Raw genomic sequence first — 19,089 nt, 5'->3', positions numbered from 1 at the left:
GCGGCCGGCGCTCCATTGCTCTCGCCTGAGCCAACGGCGCGGGGCCGACTGCGCAAGCGCGGGGCGAGGCTGGCGGGAATCGATTGCTCCCTCCTTAGCCACCCTCGCTGCGGCGACGTCTCTTCCCCCCTCCCCCCGCCCCCGCCCTTCTTCTCCCTCCTCCCCGCCCTCCCGCTCGCCTTTCCCACCTGCCAACAAGGCCGCGCCTCATTGGCTGCGGTGGCCGGAGCTCGCCGCTGGTTGGCCGCCGCCGCCGCGGCCGCCGCTCGCCCGGGGCTGCGGCGGGGGCCATGTCGGCGGCGGGCGACGGCGGCGCCCGGCAGGCGAAGCGGCCGCGGGACGGCGGCCCCGGCGGCCTCCTCAACCGCTTCGTGCAGCTGCCGGGCCGCCCGCATCTGCCCGGTGAGTGCGCGGCCCCCGCGGCACCGGGGATGGGGCGGGGGGTGGCGCGGCCTATGGCGCCGGGGCGGGTCGGTCGCCGCCTCCCTCGCGGTCTCGGCACCCCCGGCAGCGGGATGAGGCCGCCGCGGCGCCGCTCAGTATGGAGGGGTCGCCCCCGCGGCACCGGGATAACGGGAGGAGGGGGTCGGGCGCCTCCATCTCCCCGCTCAGCCCCATCCCGATGGTCGCGGGTACCCGGATGCTCCGGGGTGGGGGTCACTCTATTGCAACGTTAGTGCGGGGGGCCGCAGTCTTGGTGAATGTCACGCTGTCCCCAGGCCTGCGGTGCCCCGTGTTCTTGTGGGGGGACAATCCCCCTGCACTAACTCTTGGGGTGCTGAGGGAGCCGGGATACCCCCATCCCAGCGCTTTGAGGTATCTCTCCAGCCCCAAAGCAGGAATCTCCCCTGTCACAGCAGCTTTGGGGTGTCCCACAGCCCTTGGTGGAGGGGTCACCCCTATGCTGAGGCCCTTGGGGATCCCGTAGTCCCAGGATGGGAATTGCCCCATCACAATGGCTCTGGGATGGGGAGGGGGGGCTGGGGTACCCCACGATCCTGTTGGGGTGGGGGGGGACACCCTTATCCCAGTGCCATGGGATGGGGATCTTCCCACCCAAATGGCACCAGGATACTGGGGTATCCCTGGGTCCTGGCATGGGGGTCAGCCCCATCCTAAGGGATCTGGGGCAGTCCCTAGTGCTGAGATGTGGGGGAGTTACCTCCATCCGAACAATCTCGGGATAAAAAGGAGCTTGGAGATTAGAGGCCTTTGAGATGGGAAATCAGCCTCATCCTACAGCCCCGGGAGGGTGGATCTTGCGCTCTGAGGATGGGTGGATCATCCTATCCCAAAACCTCTAGGATGTTACAAGGAGGAGGCTGGGATGTTCTCCGTGGATGGGCGGTTGCCTCCAGGATTAGCACAAGGGTTCTCTCCTCCGGGATGCAAGCAGGAGCAGGCTCTGAAGCAGAGGTTGTGTTTGCATCCCTGGGAAACCCGCTGTGTGCATGGGAACAGCAAGGATGCCCTCCTGCCTCATGTGAGACCTGCAGAGTTGCTGAATAGCTCCTTAATTTCAGCTTCTGGGTGAATTTCCGTCCTTTTTTGATAGGGCTGTTTTTTGTAATTCAAGGGCCAGCTGCCTCTCCCTGTTCCCAAATTTTAATCATTTGCACACATGGCAGCACATCCCCCTGACGCAATCCCAGCAATCCTGCTCGTTTTTATTTTACTTCTTTTGCCATTGTACGCACGTGCTAAAGGTTAGCCCCGAATGGGAAGCTCTGCCTGCTGACACCCCCAGAGGGAGAACCAACTCCGCTCAGCACGAGCGTTTAGGGCCCGATCCTCATGGCCCTGCCGTAAATCTAACGGAAGGCAAATCCCGTTTGAGTAGAGTTTTCTTCCCATCTGACACCTCTTAGGTGTCCTATTTATAGAGCTCCACCAGCAGCTCTTATGTAACCACTGAGCAAGCAACATATATATATATATATATTTTTTTTTTCCATTTCCTCCATCTGGGTTTGTTTTACTACTTCAAAATTCTCTTTCTATATTTCCAGAAATTCCAGGGTATTTCTTCCCTCGGCTCCTTACATAACATGCCCTATGCTTTTTATTTTTTTAAAAAAAGTACGCGTAATTATTGTTGTGAAGACACGCACGCTGCTTATTGCTCTGGGAATCTCTGTGTTCACCAGCTCCCTCTCTGTGGAGTTACTTTTGCATGTGTGAAGCCGTGTGTTATTTCAGGTACTTTTTGGGTATCTTTTCACTAACGGGCAAAAAGCCAGTTAAATGGTGACGTTGTGTATTTATTTAGTTACCCTCCTTGCTCGTCCCTCTGCCTCTGGTTTGTTATGTGACTGTGGAGAAGCTTCTCGCTCCTGTCAGCTTCTTTGCCCCTAAGAATTTGAATTATTTGGGGTAGTGGTTAACACAGGAAAGCAAACTGCTCGCGGTTGGCGTTGGCTTTGTGTGGCTCTGCTTCCTCTATAGGAGTATTTCTTCTGTGGCCCTCTCAACAGGGCTATTTCTCAAGCAGTAACTACCAAAAAACTCTCCCTGATGGTTTAAAATAATAAATAGTTTGTATTTTTGCTGCTTTATGAAGTGCAACTCTAAACACATCTATAGTTGGACGCTGATGAGGGAAAGGAGGGAGCTATTTTTGGCTGCTTGCAAACTTTAGGTCAAAACTAACAAGTACAGACAATGCCTGCTTTGTCCTTGCCCTCTTGGGATAGCTTCCCGTCCACATTTAAAATGAATAATCATGACACTATATATATATATTTTTTTCCTAGCTTTTTCATCAAACTCTTGGGATTAGTGACTAGGAACAATCTGGAGGCCAGAAAGGATCTTCCCCTCTCACATGCTCAGCATTATGTTCTTGTCTTGAACTCTAATCTTGCCAAAGTAGCAGTCACAATAGTTTTCTGTGCAAGCAGGATCTGAATTTCTGATAGGAGTAAAATACTGAACAAAAAATAGAAGAAAAAGAAATATCCGGAACTCTTTTGTGCCACAGGGGGGAGTGAGCCTAACACCATTTGCGTGATACCTTAAATTTCCAAAATTCCTTTGTTTTCCTTTCGTATAAAACCAAAAAAAGTAGCTTGAGGAAAGCTCTTAAACACAACAGCACAACCGCATCCTGCAGTGGACACGTTTCTGGGACAGATGTCTCCTCTTGTGCTGAGGTTTCTCAGTATGGACAGTTCACTCACAAGGGCTTCTCTGTGGCTACTCTGCTCTGCTTGCAGTGGTTTCATATTCTGTTTTATTCTCAGCTTTGGGGATATTATCCCAGGTATTACAATCTTATTCCTGTTTTTCTGGGAAGTGACTATCAAGAGCACATTCATAGCAACGTTTCAAGCATCTGATTGCTACAAAAAGGTTGAAAACTAAAGCCTTTGAGAGCAGAATAAAGAACTGTACGTGCTCTCAGTGCTGGGGATGATACCGTCACCTCCTGCTTCTGATGTTTGTAGGGGGCTCTGGCTACATTAGATTCAAACAGGGTTTGTCTGGCCAGAATGAACAAGATGAAACTGTGAAGACTGGAGTCAAAGTCAATATTGACTTGTCCTGTCCTCTCTCCCAAGAGCCAGCAGTGATTTGACTTCAGCCCTTGATCTATTTGTCCTTCAAAAGCCTTTCTGGGGATACTGAAACCTGCAATTCCACGAAAAATGCAGCAACAAGGGGTACAAGGAGGGTCTGTATCGATAACCAGGGAAGCAGCTGACCTCGTCGGACTCGAGGAACATGATGTTTCCCTCAAGCTGCTCCGATGAGACCCCAGCACAGAGGACTTGTGAGCAGAAGAGCCCGTGCCCCACTAACATGGCAAAGAGTGAGGTGGCAACTGCCATCCCTTCATCCTCCCTGTTATACATAAGCGACCCCGGTCCGGCTGCACGGACACAACGGTCTGGGTGCTTATGAGCACGTAGGTGTGAGTGGCCAGAGCCAACTTATTTAGAGACTTTTGTGAAATAAAATAACCCCTCTGCTCCCTCAGATCTCACAGGGGGTTTTCTTGGGCTGCTTTTTTGCATACTTCACTTTGAAATCACCCTCAACTGGATATCGTAACCAAAATCAGTTAAAGAGGCTTATAAGGGAGGTGCCAGGATTGCTATTCTTTTTGGGCTTCAAAAATAATGAAATCTTGCTCTCTTCTTGGTCTGGAGGAGAGGTTGGAAGAAGGCACCGATTTTTAAAATCCCTTAGCGTATTCTTCAATCCGGATGTGAGAGTTGCGTGTGAAATGGAAAGGATTCACAGCTGTATGTGAAAACAGTTTTCTTGGGTAAACATGAAAATAGCAAAGCGTTTTCTACTGCAAAACACTTATTCTTCAGTTTTCCTTATCAAAGCGTTCACATCTAATATGGAGGCAAACAGCCTTCAAGGGCAATATATGAATTTTGAAAACGCTTGCAAGATGTGAGCTTAACTAGGACTAAAATTGAGAGTATTAAAGCCACTTGTAGGTTTGGATCGAGACCCAGGGGTCTGGTGTTTGGTTTGAGTTCAATTCCAGCAGTCTGTTTTGGCAGAGTTTTCTTCTTGTAGCCTGGCAGAACATGATCCTTGTTCTTATTTGCTGCCAGCACTGGAAGTTTCAGCTGGAGTAGATCTTCAGTGCTGATTTGTTTCAGGTTACTCAATGTTCGTGGTAACCTCTAATCCATCAAGCTGCGGTTAAAAAGAAACACTGTGAATTTGTGGAAGGAGCCAAACAGGAGCTTACAGAGCATTAGCTGTGATGAAAGCTCCAGTTTGGGGGTCTCAGCTGCAAGTTACCTTGACCCATGAGACAGAGCAAAAAAAACAATTCAAGGAACTCACGTTTGAAGCAGCCTGAACCAGGTAGAAAGGAGGGAAAGTAGAACCCCAGCTTTGCTAAAGATAGAGCACTCTAATGTTTAATGTGAAGACTTCATAACAAAAACTTCACAAAAAGGTGGAGAGCACCTTGATGGGCCTCCTTAAAAGGGAACCTGTGGCCAGCTGTGAAGTTTGGGATGTCGGGAGCTTATGGATGAGCTGCCATCATCTTGGTATAAAGCTTATTTGGTGTATGTGTAGAGATTGTTTAGCAGTGAAAAGCTGTTTGAGCTTTTTGCATGCATTTATTTCCTAATTCTCAGTCTCCTCATCTTTAAAGAAATTTGGACCTGCCTCCTCACACTTTAAATATAGTTTGGTAGAAAATATGCTGCATGTGTACAATGTACTTTTTCCCAAAATGCATCTGGCTTTAAAAAATAAACCTGTTGTTTGTCCTTGAGGTTTAGAAACATTTTTATCGGATCGACTTCTCGCGTGAAGGTTAGAAGCCAAGTGCTTCTGCTGACCTTGGATGCCACCTGCACATGGAAACCCTGAGCTTGGGGCCAGTGGTGCTTTTTAGCTCCATGGGATGGTGCTGAGGTCCTTTCTGCAACCGCCTGTTAAGATCAGAGGCTGATTTTGTATGAATATAGTTCACCAATTTCCCCAAGTGCCCAAGAATATGTTTTATAAGGGGGAAAAGCCACCCTGAGAAACCTGGATCTGCTGCTGGGTGCATCCTGGCTTTTCCTTTGCTGCATGGCTGCTCTCCCTTGGGAAAAAGGCAAGGAAAAGGCAAAGGATTTGCTCTCTCCACAGGAGGAGCATCCTGCTCTGTGACAACACAGGTTCTTGGGCTCAGATGTGACAAATCTGAGTGAAATCTGACATTTAATTATCATTTGAGACTTTGACAGTCATTCCCTGTTTATTCAGAGTAGATCATTCTTCCCAACTTCTGTAGCCTCTTCCCTCTCTCGAATGCTTTTCTTGCAGACAGTAATTTTCCTTCAAGAGCCAAACAAAAAAGCAATGAAAAGAAAGGTTGTGGGAAGCAAGCAGGCAGCAGATGGAATCTAAACCATGAGGATGGTTCTGCAGCTCAGTGATGCGGGTGGGGAAAGCAGCGTGTCAGAACCTCCCTGCCTTCCAGTTTCAGAAGAGATTTCAGCAAAAATGTGAGGCCAGACTTGAAGAAAAGACCCCTCTGGCTTGGAAGCTCTTGATCTGACTTTGTACAAAGGAATATTTCATGTCATTTTGCTCGTCAGCTTTGCTCCCAAAGGATGCAGGTTGCTTCCCTCCTGCAGGATGCTCCGGCTACGGCTCAGCCTCGTATCCAGCCCTGGTGAGGAGATGCTACGAGGTTGGTTCATGTTTTCCTTCTAATCCACAGGGATCTGCGGGGCTGACGAGATGTCGGGATCCTCCTGCCTCTGGCCAGGAAAGGGAGGGAAAACAGCAGGAAAACACTGCAGGAAAACAGTGTTGCACGATTTCCCTGGGAGCCGATAAGGAGGTGGCGTAGGGGTTAGGGAAACTTCTCTTTGGGAGAAGAATGAAGTGCTGCAGGAGCCGGAGCCTTCGCTCTCCACTGGGAGCTTATCGACGATGGAGAGATTATTATTTTTTTCCTGCCAGTGTGCTCATGATAAGAAAAAGGATGGTTTCAGGCAGGCTCTCAAAACAGCTTTGTATGCAACACCACTGCTTTTATTTTTTACGAATGAATTCAGCTAAGTAATACGTTTTTTTTCCGCCTTTTAAAAGAAAAAGGTGTCGTAATAGCAGGTACTCCCTTCTCGTTTAACCTAGCAGGGAATTGATGCCAGCGTTTTCTCCTTCGTGTTAAAGGGAGGATAATCAATGGAAAGCAAATTCCTTTGTTCTTTGAAACATCTCTTTGTGCCTCTTGCCTTGTATTTTTGCACATTCAGTGCTGGCTTTGTACTTCAGAGTTTAATTTTCCCCTTGTATAACTTTACAGAGCTACTGTAACGTGGCAGAGAAATGCAGCAGAGCCGATAGGGACTGTCGATCCATGCTGCAGTTCTAGGCGTGTTGAGCACTGAAGGTGCTCTGTAACTTCAACCTGCTGATGCTAAGGATATTTTAAATTTTTATTTATTTTGTATTTAGGCTTTCCATAAATCATCTCCTTTTTTACTCTCATGTTCTAGTATCTCTTGCCCGAGAAGTATTAAATTAGGAATCCTTTCTAATGGAGACAGTCTGGGCCAACTGAGCAGTCACTTACTGGAGCACTTTAAAAGAGGGCGTTTAACAGGGTGTTAATGGGTCGGTCTCTAATTGATATCTAGTAAGCAAGTTTCCACTCAGTCTTAAATTAGTAGTTTCCTTCATTATGTCCCTGTCACAATCCTTCAACTTCATTCTGTTAGCTGTTTTTTTTCCCTTAATTATTCTAATTCTCTGAAAGCTACCGTCTCTCACACGTTTTTAAATAAATGAAGCACATCTTTGGAGACCCCATATGGTCAATGGAGCCGTTTCTTCCATAAGGACCAAGGAAAAGGAGCCTCCAAATTCCAGGGAGATGTTTGGCCTCGTGAACCCACCTCCCCTTCGGCTGCCTCGAGGTAGCAGCTCTTTGCTCCCAGGTCTGGAGCTTGGGAAGCAGTCTGCTTTTCCAATCTCTATTTTTTCACTTTAAGGTCATTTTTTACAGCTCTAAGGAGCTTTTAAGACCTCTTTACCATTGATCTACCCTGGCTTTGCTTATCAGGCTTCTGCTTTCCTTGTTTGCTATCAAAGAGTTTAGAGCAGAGCCCTGTGACTTGAAACTTTTGACAGTGCTGGTCTCTTGCTGGGCTTTATTTAACATTAGCACTTCTATAATCCAAGGCTGACTGAGCCCTTTGATTTTGCTATTTTTAAGGAAAAAAATAACTTTTTTAGTTAGCAGAGGCTTCAGTGTTTCCATCTTCCTCTAAATCCTCTAAAAGTTTTCATTTGTCTTGTAGGCTCATTGCGTGCTGCTAATGCTGGACCAAAACTAGATCCAAAACCTGCATTAAACATTTTGGTAGGAGATGTGAATCATCTGATTAAAACATAATTAAATGGAAATGCATCTCTTCTTTGCAGGTACCAGTCCTGGAACTTGTCTGCTGAAGAAGCTTGTTTGAATTAACTCTTAAATTGATTAAACTTGTGCAAGTCTCTTCTTTAGAAGGTCAGAAGCTAGAGGAATCTCTGTGGTTGTGTTTTTTTAAGACTTTTTTTCTAAAGTGAATTCAGGTCACCCCAGTTCTGAATAGAGGCCTGGTTGGACAAAGGGCTTCGTGAGCAGCCTTTTCTGTATTTCTTGGAAAAGAGAAGATTTCCAAGATTGTTGGAAAGATCTTGAAAAGATCAATCTGGGTGCTTAATGCATCCATCTCACTGCCTCTAGCACCTGCACGTGTCCAAACGCCGACCCCTTTCTGAACCTTAGCTCTTGTTTTGCCGTTGTTCTGGGTTTTATTACAGTTGGAAGTTTTCTCTTTTTAATGTTGAACAGCCTCTGTGCTTTTTAAGTATTTATTTTGCGTGTTACCGTTTAATCTGTTTTCTATAAAAGCAGTCTTGTTCTCCCCTCTTCCCCTGGACAATACTCTTGGCAAGTGCACAGCTAGAAGGGAATGGGATCTATTAGGATCTATTCCTTAATACCTTTGCTCTTCCTCTCCTCCCATGATAAGAGGAGTCTGAACACTGCCCTGATGGCCAATGCCTCTATTGGCAATGGCTTAATTTAGGAAAAGTGAAGCTGTCTCTCGGATGGCTTTGGGGTTTAAAATGAAAAATCAAAAGGAAATTTTTTTCCTTTCACCTTTGAAGCTGGTGCTCTCTGCTGCTGGTAACTACTGAGTAGAGGCACCAGACACTATGAGTTTTTCCATTAATTCCTTAGCTTTATTCCCCTCTCCTTTGGTTTGTATTACTGATTTTGGAAGCGGTGATTGCCGTGGGATGCAGTCCAAGCTTAGCATTTTCCATGAGCTTCCAGGAGCAGCGCACGGGGGACACAGTGAAGCACGTCCGCTTGTATCGAGTTAAAATCTGTTATTCAGCCCCAACTAATCATTCGTGTCGCCTTCCATGTGGGAAGCAGCCGGCTGCCTCCTTTGTTATTGCTCGGCGCGTCTGATTCACTGGTGACAACTGTGGCAATGGGATTTCGGAAGAAAACTCATCTGATCCTAATTAGACACTTCACCAGATCCTCTTCCATCCCAAATAGCTGTGGAGGAGCTTTGGGAGCAGGTGGTGGTGGGGATCACAGGACCCTTTGCGAGAAGGGACCTTGGGATCCGGGCTCGGCAGTCTGAGATGCTCTGTCTGTGCCTCGTGGCTGGTTCCTCTGCTTAGGGACTTGATCCCGGCTATTCCTGTCATCCTGCTCCTCCGTTAAGTGCTCCTGTGTCTCGCTGATGGAGAACATCCATCCCTGGCACTCTGCTGGTCTCTTGCTGTGCAGGGAATTAAAACCAGCTGGGATTTCCTTCTTGTTCACTTGCCTGTTGTCATCCCTAGCTCCGCTTGCCATTGCCCTTCAAGAATTTTGTTGTCAAAGTGGTTTTCCTGGATTCCAGCTTCTTGAGGAAAGCCTTGCCTGTGAACGGACTTGGACTTGCTCTGGCAGACCTGGGTCATGGAACATTTAGGAAGACCACAAGTGTTCCCAACCTGAGCAAGTTCAGCTGAGTTACAAGTCACTAAGAGCAAAGAGGGGAAAAATGGAGGGAGAAAATGTTGGAGGGAGAGCAAATCATTCCTCCTCTTTGTTCCTAGGCAGTGGGTTTGAATGTGAGCAGTTTGGCACCGTATTTTAAATGAAATCTGCTGTGTGTAACGCCTGCAAAGGGAGCTTGAGAAACACCTTGGAGTATTGTGTCCAGTTCTGGGCCCCACAGGACAAGAGGGATGTGGAGCTGCTGGAGAGAGGCCAGCGCAGGGCTACGAGGATGATCAGGGGCCTGGAACATCTGCCCTATGAGGAGAGGCTGAGGGAGCTGGGCCTGTTCAGCTGGAGAAGAGAAGGCTGAGAGGGGACCTGAGCAGTGTCTAGAAGTACCTCAAGGGAGGCAGTGAGGAGGATGGGGCGGCCTCTTTTCACTGGTGGCCACCGACACAACTAGAGGAAACGGCCACAAACTGAAACACCAAAAGTTCCACAGGAACTTAAGGATTTTTTTTTTTAACAGTGAGGGTGCCAGAGCACTGGAACAGGCTGCCCAGAGAGGTTGTGGAGTCTCCTTCTCTGGAGATCTTCAAACCCGCTTGGACGCAGTCCTGTGCCACGTGCTCTAGGTGACCCTGCGTGGGCAGGGAGTTGGACTAGATGGTCCCTAGAGGTCCCTTCCAACCTTCACCATTCCATGATTCTATGATGCTATGAAATCGTTTTTACAAAGAGGTTGTCGTGCCAAAGATGCAGTGTCTGAAGCGTTCAGCAGATGTGAAGGTGATGGGGCACGTGCAGAAGTGCTCCCTGGTCCCGCTCTGCGAGGTGACCGTGTCCTCGCAGAGCAGTGACCTGCAGGCGTGTTAAACACCAGCAGCTCCAGGAGAACCGCTGCAGCCGGTGGCCACCTTTCCCCAAAGCTGTTTTACCTGCTCCGTCTCCTGCTTTAGGCCACAGGTCTCCTCCGGCGAGAAGCGGCCATCGCTGCGTGGCAGATAACGCCAACCTCTACGTGTTCGGAGGCTACAACCCCGACTATGACGAGTCCGGAGGCCCGGAGAACGAAGACTACCCGCTCTTCAGGGAGCTCTGGCGATACAACTTTGCCACGGACACTTGGCATCAGATGGGCACGGAAGGCTACATGCCCAGGGAACTAGCATCCATGTCACGTACGTATGGAAATTCAATTCCTATGCACCGACCCCTGAGGCTATTTTAATCGCTGTCCCTGGTGGGTTGGAAAACCAGGCAAGAGCTGGGAAATCTGCACCCTGCTCCCAATTCTTTGGTAACCAAACCTTGATTCTGAGTTGGTTTTTTGTTTGGTTTTCTTTCCCCTTTCACTTGAGGCAGAGAGGAAGGAAAAAATCAAACACAAGTGATGGTTTGGGGGTATTTGGCTTGATCTGTGCAAGGACGCTGCGTTTTCGGACGCTAGGTGTGTGTGCATTAAGGCAGCTCAAAGCATCCAAAAATAGATCTCTTTGTTCACGAGCCATTTTTAAAAAGCAGGCCTTGGTTACCATGGCATTGAGCTTGCATTCTTCCACTCACAGAGGATTTCAAGGCCAAAAATGCGAAGTGTGAAGCATACAGTCTTTATTTGAACAACACTGAACACCTGCTGCCTGCTCTCACCAAAGCAGAGTAGCTCTGTCTTGCTGCATCTCAACAATCATCTCCGCTCTCGTTTTTTCTCTCCTAGTTGTTCTGCACGGCAACAACCTGCTCGTGTTTGGGGGCACGGGGATCCCCTTTGGGGAGAGCAACGGCAACGACGTCCACGTCTGCAATGTCAAGTACAAGAGATGGGCTCTGCTCAGCTGCCGGGGAAGGAAGCCCAACCGCATCTACGGGCAGGTACGAGGCAGGCGCAGCGCACGCGCTGGTTTTGGGTGTCCTGCCGAAGGCACCTGAGTGCAAAGGTCTGTGCTCCAATAGTAGCTTGAGTTGTTATTGCCAAAATCTGTTAAGAAAACATATATGCATTTAAATGAAAACAGTTAAGCTGTGTTTCTGGGGCTGTTCTTCACAGCCCCCTGGTTTCTCCTGCAGCTCTGTGCTTGCCAAACATGTGGGGAGGGAGGACACTCTTCACCCGTGCGGCCTCAGCCCTTGCTGGGCTTTGGCAAATGGGCCGTTACGAGGAGAAGGGAATCCCCTCAGGGAATAGCTGCCTGCACCACGTTCCCAGCCTTGGAAGGCCGGTATTCCAGGCTGGGTATCCGACAGCTAGTTGAGAAGATTCCCCCTAGCAGTATCCGTATAAGGTCAGCGCGTGGTCATGCGGGGCTAGCTGTGCTAGCACAGATCCATCTCTTCCCATGCCTGAAGTGCAGTGTCTCCACATGGATCAGCTGTCACCCTGCTTGGACATGTCTCCTCTGTGGCTCTTTTTTTTTTCTTTCTACTCCAGTGTTAGGTATTTTGGCACCTTTTTGGGGATATTGCCCCTAGTGCAGTGCTAATTTTTAAGCAGTTATTCTGCTCTTCCAGGAAGTCCCGCGTCTCCTGTGTTGTCCAGGAGGCTTTCAACTTTCTGTCCCTTTTCCCTATGCCCTTTAGAGCCCTTTGCTTCTAGGAGGAATATTTATTTATGGAGAGCCCAGAAGGAGCCTCCCGCTGCATCTGCAGGCGCATTGTGGGTCCCTAACTTAAAACATCAATTCCTGCCTGTGAGGATCAAGATCAACCTTGCTCAGAGCTCACTGGTCATTGTGGATGATGCAGCATCACTGAGGCTTAAGCTGAGAAATCTCTGCTGGGTTTCAGAAGCTCTTTTTAGGGATATTAATGTTGCTGTGACATTGTTCCGTTGATGAGACTGAAAGGGATGGTTAGCAAGAGAATTCTCGCTCTCCTCTTGTTTCCTTTCCATTACCTCCCTATGTGCTTTTCCCCCTCTAGGCTCTTCTTACTATTTCTCTTGGGAGCTCTTTCCGTCTAGATCCTCATCCTGTGACCGTGGAGCTATTTTCCAATCCTACAAAACCCTGTGGGCTCTTTCCATGTCTTCTGCGCTCAGCCTTCGTGTTCCTTCTGAACACACAATTTGCAGAGCTTTGCATGCAGGGTAGAAAGAGGGTAGAAAGCCTCTTTTTCAGACACTGATACCCAGTGCCCTTTCTAAGTGTTTTATTTCCTTCCTCCCAGGCTATGGCCATCATCAATGGCTCGCTGTATGTGTTTGGAGGAACAACTGGCTACATCTACAGCACCGACCTGCATAAACTAGACCTCAACACTCGGGAGTGGTTCCAGCTGAAACCAAACAACATGTCCTGTGACATGCCAGAGGAGAGGTGAGGAGCTTCTCACAAGCAGCACAAACAGATCTAGTTAGCCAAGCCCAAGATAGGCTGTAATCAAAAACAGCAATTGGGTGGTCTGAAAGAGCATTTATGTTAGGGAATCCCAGTCTTTCCTCAGGTAGCACGACAGGCTTACAAGCACTCTTCAAGCAGTATCTTTGCCTTGGAATTTGGCAAAACCATCAGTCTGGCATTTAGAGGGATGTAGGGATGAGGCTGGAAGCCCCAGGGCAGGGCACTGAGCTGTGTTGTGTGATGCTAGAACAGAGCTGGGGACCTGCATGGGCTGGTAAGTGCTGAGGAGGAGAAGAGGTTCTGAAGTGGAGGAGCCACACAGTGACCTTGTTGGTTTAGTCTGGGGCCAAATAATGCCTTGTGCTTCCGTAGGGAATTTATGGTGGAATTTATTTCTTTTGAAAACTAACTTGAGGGACTGATACAACATAGGCAAGCTTGAGGTGTTGGCTTAAGCCGCTCAGATTTGATAGTATTTCCAGAAAGCCTTGTTGTTGCTCACCTGCACTGTTTCCTTGTCCTATTAAATATCTGTCTTCAGGTACAGACATGAAATTGCACATGATGGTCAACGGATTTATATCTTGGGAGGTGGAACTTCTTGGACAGCTTATTCACTAGATAAGGTAAGGGCGTTTGGATGTGCTGGGTACCTGATGGAAAGGGGATTTTCGACTGCAGAGCTTACCCAACACAGACTCTTCATCTGTCAGGGAAGCTTGGTAAGAAATAAGATAACTAGGAGCAGAATGTTCCCTATTTCCGTAAAAAATGATGTTACTGCAAGCCTGTTGACATACAAATGACAAATCCGTGGTACCAGACTACCACACTGATCTGCAAAATAGCTTCATTTCTGCAGACCTGTTATCACAGATTCTTATTAAAAATATTTAGGACATATTTGGCATATCTTGCAGTATGAGGAAGGAATATTTAAATAGAGAGAACTGGAGGGTCCTGGATTTGATCTTTTTTTGTTTGTTTGTTTGTTTTTGTTTTTGTTTTTCATTCTAAGCAATATTCTTTTTCCTCAGCTCTGGGGCTCAAATAACAGATTTGGAAATGAAAGCTTTAGTAAGCCCCTATGTTCTGAGTGTTTTCATACCTGCTTAGTCACTGACTGTGATTAGCTATTTTTTTTTCTTTTACAGTCAGTAAAAAGAGGTGTTATTTATAGTGGCTCCCCTGGTCAATGTCTAATCTTGTCACCTCCATAGCTGTGTGATCGCAGTGCTGTGCAAGCTAGAAGGACTAAGAGCTCCTCTTTGTTCCCTCAGATCCATGCGTACAACCTTGAAACCAACACCTGGGAAGAAATTGCCACGAAGCCACACGAAAAAATTGGTGAGCCTGGAATTTCATGCGTTATCTCTTTAAGCCATGGAGTGGCTGAGATGCTCGAAGCCCTTTTCGTAGCCCTGTGTACAGTGCGTGATCTCCCCTGGCTTCAGGACCTTGCTTATTTGCAGCTTTTGCAGTATGAGTCTCCCTGAAACCGTGTAAGCTCACAGTGCTGCTTTTCTCCAGGCTGCAGGTGAGAGCTGGAGCTGGTGAGGATTGCAATTCTCTTCCTTCCCTGCAGAGCAAATAAGAGCTAAACCTTTTGAAACAGCCAGCTGCTAAATTAGAGATGTGACTATAGGAAAGCAAAACCCCTAATAAACAAAGGAGGAGACTCCTGTCTGTGCTTGAGCTATAATCACCACTTTCCCATGCATTCTAAAAGCTACTGTAGCCAATACTTTTTATTCTCTCCTCAGGCTTCCCAGCAGCCAGAAGATGCCATAGCTGTGTTCAGATAAAAAATGGTAAGCTACAGCTCCTGAAATTTGGTACATCTTGTTACACACCTAGCAGTGACAGCCCCACTTTTGTGGCCTGAGAGATGTTACTCTCCACTGTGTTTGAGTTGGCTGCAGCGTATAGAGCATCTGAATTCTTCTGGAGGGAGTTTCTTGCTCATTAACTGTCCTTAAACTGCCCAGCTGTGCATGCAAGGGACGTGTCCTCTTGCTGCTGTAGGCAAATTTACTTCTGTAATGGCCAGTACTGTTGCTCTTAGAAATTGTGCACTATTTTACACAACATCCAAGTGCACATTGGACCCGGTTTAATGTAAATTATTGTCTGTTTTAGCCATGAGTGTCTGTGATACTTTGCAACTTGATACTTGCAGCTGGTTGCAAGCTAATGAGCAGGTATGAATGGGGCTCCTGCTGCAGCTCTGGGACTAACTGGCCAGTTTTACATCTGCTGGCGTAAACAAGACAAGGCCAAGTCCTGGAAATGGAATTCTTTAGAGACAGGATCATTTAGGGCTTTTTTAAAATAGATTGTCCTGCTCATCGTGGTGTAAATCGGAGATCTGCAATCTGAGGACTAGTTTTCTGTGTGTGTTAGGAGCTGCCTGGAGCTTAGTAGAGTCTTTTGTTCTCCTTGAGCCTCCAAATGCTCTTGCTACACATGGCTTGCATGGCTCTGTTCAAAGCACAGATTATAGAAGCCTGTGCACATAAAATCCATGTTTGATTGGCCACAGTTTTCAGCTTTCCTCAGATAAGTTTGGATCTGAGGCCTGTGGGTCTGAAAATATGAGAATCTACCTCAAAGCCAGATGTTTCTGATCTCGGGTTACCTAGGGCTTAGTGCATCTTCTTAAAGCAGGAATCTTATTGCTTCTTGAAGCTCTGAGCTGCTGAACCTGCCCTAGTGATATTGGGATCATGAAGTGGCCTGGGTGGGCATGGGCAGGAGGACAACCTCTTCTGACACTGGTTTGGGAGGCCCTGAGAGGTGCATTGAGCGGGTGTTGATCCTGGAAAGACAATCTCCGACTTCAGTCGGAGCACATTCCATAATTCCTGAACGAGCAACGGCTGTTGGTCTTACCGGCATGGTAAGAATGGGGACTTCCCTCTTCCCTACAGACGTGTTCGTTTGCGGGGGCTATAACGGAGAAGTGATTCTGGGAGATGTTTGGAAGCTGAATCTGCAAACGTTCCAGTGGGTCAAGCTCCCAGCTGCCATGCCCGAACCAGTGTATTTCCACTGTGCTGCTGTCACACCGGTAAGCGACTTATTCTCTTTCCTACATAGATTACAGTTGATAACAAGATCTCACACATTAGATTCAACAAGTAATTCTGCGTGCGAGCAGCGATACCTGTTTGCAAAAGAAAGAAACACACAAAAATGATCCCGAGTAACTTTTTTGTTGTGGATTTGACCCATGGAGACTAGCCAGGGTTGAAAAATTAGCAGAGGAAGCAGCGTTTTTTCCTTGGAAAACCCCGGTGGGAGGAAGAGTGTCTAGCTGTCACTTCAGCCTCCTTTAGCAGCGCCACAGCACAGTGTTACTGCAGTTGTATCTGGCTGGGAGGCAGTTTGCTGGAAACACAGCTCTTCCTGGGAAACTGTGAGCCTGATAAGCACCTTCCCCAAGGAGGAGATCAGTGGGTGCCCGGTCAGCAGGAACGTATGTCATTTTTCTTGTTTTTTTCTGGAAAAAAAACGCACTCTGAGCAGGCCAGCAGCTGCTCTTTTCTTGTTTCTCTGCATTTGTGCAATTCCTAGAGCAGGTCGTGCTGCTGTGGGGGAATGCAGCATGGCATGTTTTTAATTTAGAAATATATATTACTTTTAACTAAAACCCCAGCGTGGCTCTAGAATAATTTGTTAACACTTTGCCCCGCTCCTAAAACATCCCTTGGGCTGGAGCTCCTGTGACAAAGCCCGGCTGCCTCCGTGCGAGGTTTTCCTGGCGCTGACGCTGTTCCCTTTTCCCGCCCAGGCCGGCTGTATGTACGTTCACGGAGGGGTGGTCAACATCCATGAAAACAAACGGACTGGCTCCCTGTTTAAAATGTGGCTGGTGGTGCCCAGCCTGCTGGAACTGTCGTGGGAGAAGCTCCTGGGGTATTTCCCTCATCTAGCAACTCTCTCCAGATCTCAGCTCTTGCACCTTGGACTCACACAGGGACTTGTGGAGCGACTAAAATGAGAACATCTCCCACCTCTGTCCAAGAAGCACTACGTTCAAGAGCCCTTTCCGCCCCCGTCCCCTATTTATGGATACCAAGGATGGTCTTGCTAGAAAGATGGAGGAACCTGCTCAACGCCTTATTCAGCAAATACATTGATGCCTTTCTAGAAGTTTTTATTTTCAGTTGTTGGAAACCTGCTTTTTATTTATGGATATCTAAATTACAGCATTAATGACAACTGCTCTCTGGGACAAATCCCTACCATGCATCATTAAACTGCCATCAGCACCTGCTTGCAACTTAATTGGGGGGGAGGGAGGGAAGCTTAGGGAATGTCTGAGCTCACGCCTGCCTATGGAGCGTTCGACTTGCTATTCCACAGGCTGCGTCTATCCGGGAGGAGGTTCGGTGCAGAGCAACAGCCAACCTGTTCTTTCTCTTTGGATGCAGCTCGAACCCCTTTAACATCCAGCTGAGCTCTGCCGGAACGAGAACTGCTGCTGCTTGTGCTGGCTTTGCATGCGTCTTGTTGGCACGTCCCATCCTTCCCGGGCTCGGGAAGCGGCCGGAACGTCGGCCGCTTGGCCCGGGCGGCGTTAGCGGCGCGGTGCGAAGCGCCGCTCTCTTCGTTCCTCACCTTTTCATATTGAAAGGTTTGCTTGGAAGACTGCTTAAAAGATGCCACTTAATGGACTACTGTGTAGTTTACTCTGGGTGGTGAGGGCTGGGGGAAGGTTTTGCTTAATTTTTTTTAACCCTTTCTGCTCACGTTGCACTCGGAAAGAGCTAAGGGAGGAAACTTGCCCCATAGGTTTTAAGGCAGCCTGCGGTGAGTCGTACCCGCGTTGGGGTATGAGCCACCACACCAAGTGCTCGTCAGCGGGTGATCTTACAGCAAGTTTCCGTGTGCTTTTTATTTCCCTCCTTTCCATCCTTCATGCATTGGATTTTCTCTGGTAGCTCCTCGTTCCTTTGGGGGGTGCTTTGTTGCATGTGGCTTTAATCCATTTTTGTGGGGTTTTCTGATCTTTGGAAATTAACAGAGCACTCATCCCAGGAAATATCTGGAGGGAATATCTATCCCTCTCCACCTCTACGCGTGCAGGAGAGGAAGGGACATCTCCTGCTCTCTCATCTTGCTGTCGTTAGCTCAGGAGAACATGCGTAAGTGGTCTTTGAACCCAGATGTCCCCACTAGGCTGGCGTCAGGTTTGTGCAAAACCCTTTTCCTTTAAAATTCGTTTTTAAGTGCCTTTTTTTTTTTCCATCAGCTTTTCCTAACACTTCCCCTTGCATAATTTAAGGCAAGCACTAGATGCTGGGTTTTTAGTTCCTTTTTAAAAGTTCCATTTGTCTCCTCATAACCCACAGCGTTGAATTCACGGTGTTAATCTGAGTGTCACCAACAGATGAAGTCGCTGCTGTCCGTCCACCTCAGGGCACAGCCAGCCCTGCTGCTCTGTCGCAGTGTTACCACTTGTCCCTAATGTTAGACTTCCCCAGTTGCTGGGGGTGGCTTTTTGTTGTTGCCGTTCGTCTTTATTGTAATCTTGCTGCTTTTTGATGAAGGCCCAGCACAATAAAGGTTGGCCCTGGCCCCTGAAACGCGTCCTCGGGCCCTCAGATGTGGTAGCTGCTCCTCATCGGTCCATGTTGCGCCTGCGTTTGCATCGCTCCCTTCTGCTGGAAGCTCTTGGAGCCATGTGGAGCTCATGGGCCTCCTGCCCGACTCCTTGTGGCCTTGACAGCGCTTGTGTCCCCTGGCACAGGCTGAATGTCCCCAGCACGTCTCTGCCTTGTGGGCTCCAGCTGGGAGCCTCTTCCCTGCAGGATCTGATAGTCCGTGTGCCGCTTCTCCTCCTTTCCACCTCCAGCTGGATGAGCTCCTTCCTGAAGGCACCTTTAAACCCATCCCATCCTGCACCTCCAAGCCAGCAGCTGCCTCGAGCAGTGTCCTTGCTCCGTCCTCGGGGGGCTTCATAAGCTGAAAAGCTGCTCTTGGACTAGGATAGGCCCAAAGCAAGGAGGAACAGTGGTAGGTTCTGGCCCTTCCTATCAATTCCTGTTAATTCCCATTCCCGTTCGGCAGAGGTGGGAGGGAAGCCCCTGCCTCACTCCTCTTCTTCCTCACTGCCCTCTTGGCCTCAGCTGAGCTGCAGGAGAACCTGCTTAGCTCCTCTCGCATCCCTCTGTCTCTCCTCTCATCCTTTTATTTTATTTTTTTTCCTGCTTGTTAATTAAATTATGTTATCTACGGCCCTGAGTTGTTGAGTCTAGAGTGCTGCCA

General features: G+C 48.3%; 1 protein-coding gene across 1 annotated transcript; it reads left to right on the top strand.

The window, feature by feature from the left end:
* The first annotated feature begins 277 nt into the window (after positions 1-277).
* KLHDC10 (kelch domain containing 10) lies at positions 278-17,090 on the top strand. The gene is made up of 9 exons (XM_088531818.1): positions 278-402; positions 10,438-10,659; positions 11,196-11,350; positions 12,644-12,792; positions 13,358-13,442; positions 14,097-14,163; positions 14,580-14,627; positions 15,747-15,886; positions 16,610-17,090. The coding sequence occupies exons 1-9, from the start codon at positions 291-293 to the stop codon at positions 16,817-16,819; spliced, it is 1,188 nt and encodes a 395-aa protein (XP_088387944.1). The 5' UTR covers positions 278-290; the 3' UTR covers positions 16,820-17,090.
* The last annotated feature ends 1,999 nt before the right edge of the window (positions 17,091-19,089 follow it).

Source organism: Tinamus guttatus, unplaced genomic scaffold (assembly GCF_059628265.1).
Source record: "Tinamus guttatus ecotype Peru unplaced genomic scaffold, ASM5962826v1 Tinamus_guttatus_pri_ptg000434l, whole genome shotgun sequence".
In the NCBI taxonomy this organism is placed as follows: domain Eukaryota; kingdom Metazoa; phylum Chordata; class Aves; order Tinamiformes; family Tinamidae; genus Tinamus; species Tinamus guttatus.
The sequence above is the reverse complement of the archived record's forward strand: the minus strand, read 5'-3'. Positions and strand labels throughout refer to the sequence as shown.

What these genes read in the sequence shown, in the direction of transcription:
- KLHDC10 (XM_088531818.1), top strand. Translation starts at nt 291, where the DNA reads ATGTCGGCGGCGGGCGACGGCGGCGCCCGGCAGGCGAAGCGGCCGCGG. An exon ending in GGAACTAGCATCCATGTCAC is followed by an intron (nt 10,660 to 11,195) that starts GTACGTATGGAA and finishes TTTCTCTCCTAG; the next exon opens with TTGTTCTGCACGGCAACAAC. An exon ending in CTGTGTTCAGATAAAAAATG is followed by an intron (nt 14,628 to 15,746) that starts GTAAGCTACAGC and finishes TCTTCCCTACAG; the next exon opens with ACGTGTTCGTTTGCGGGGGC.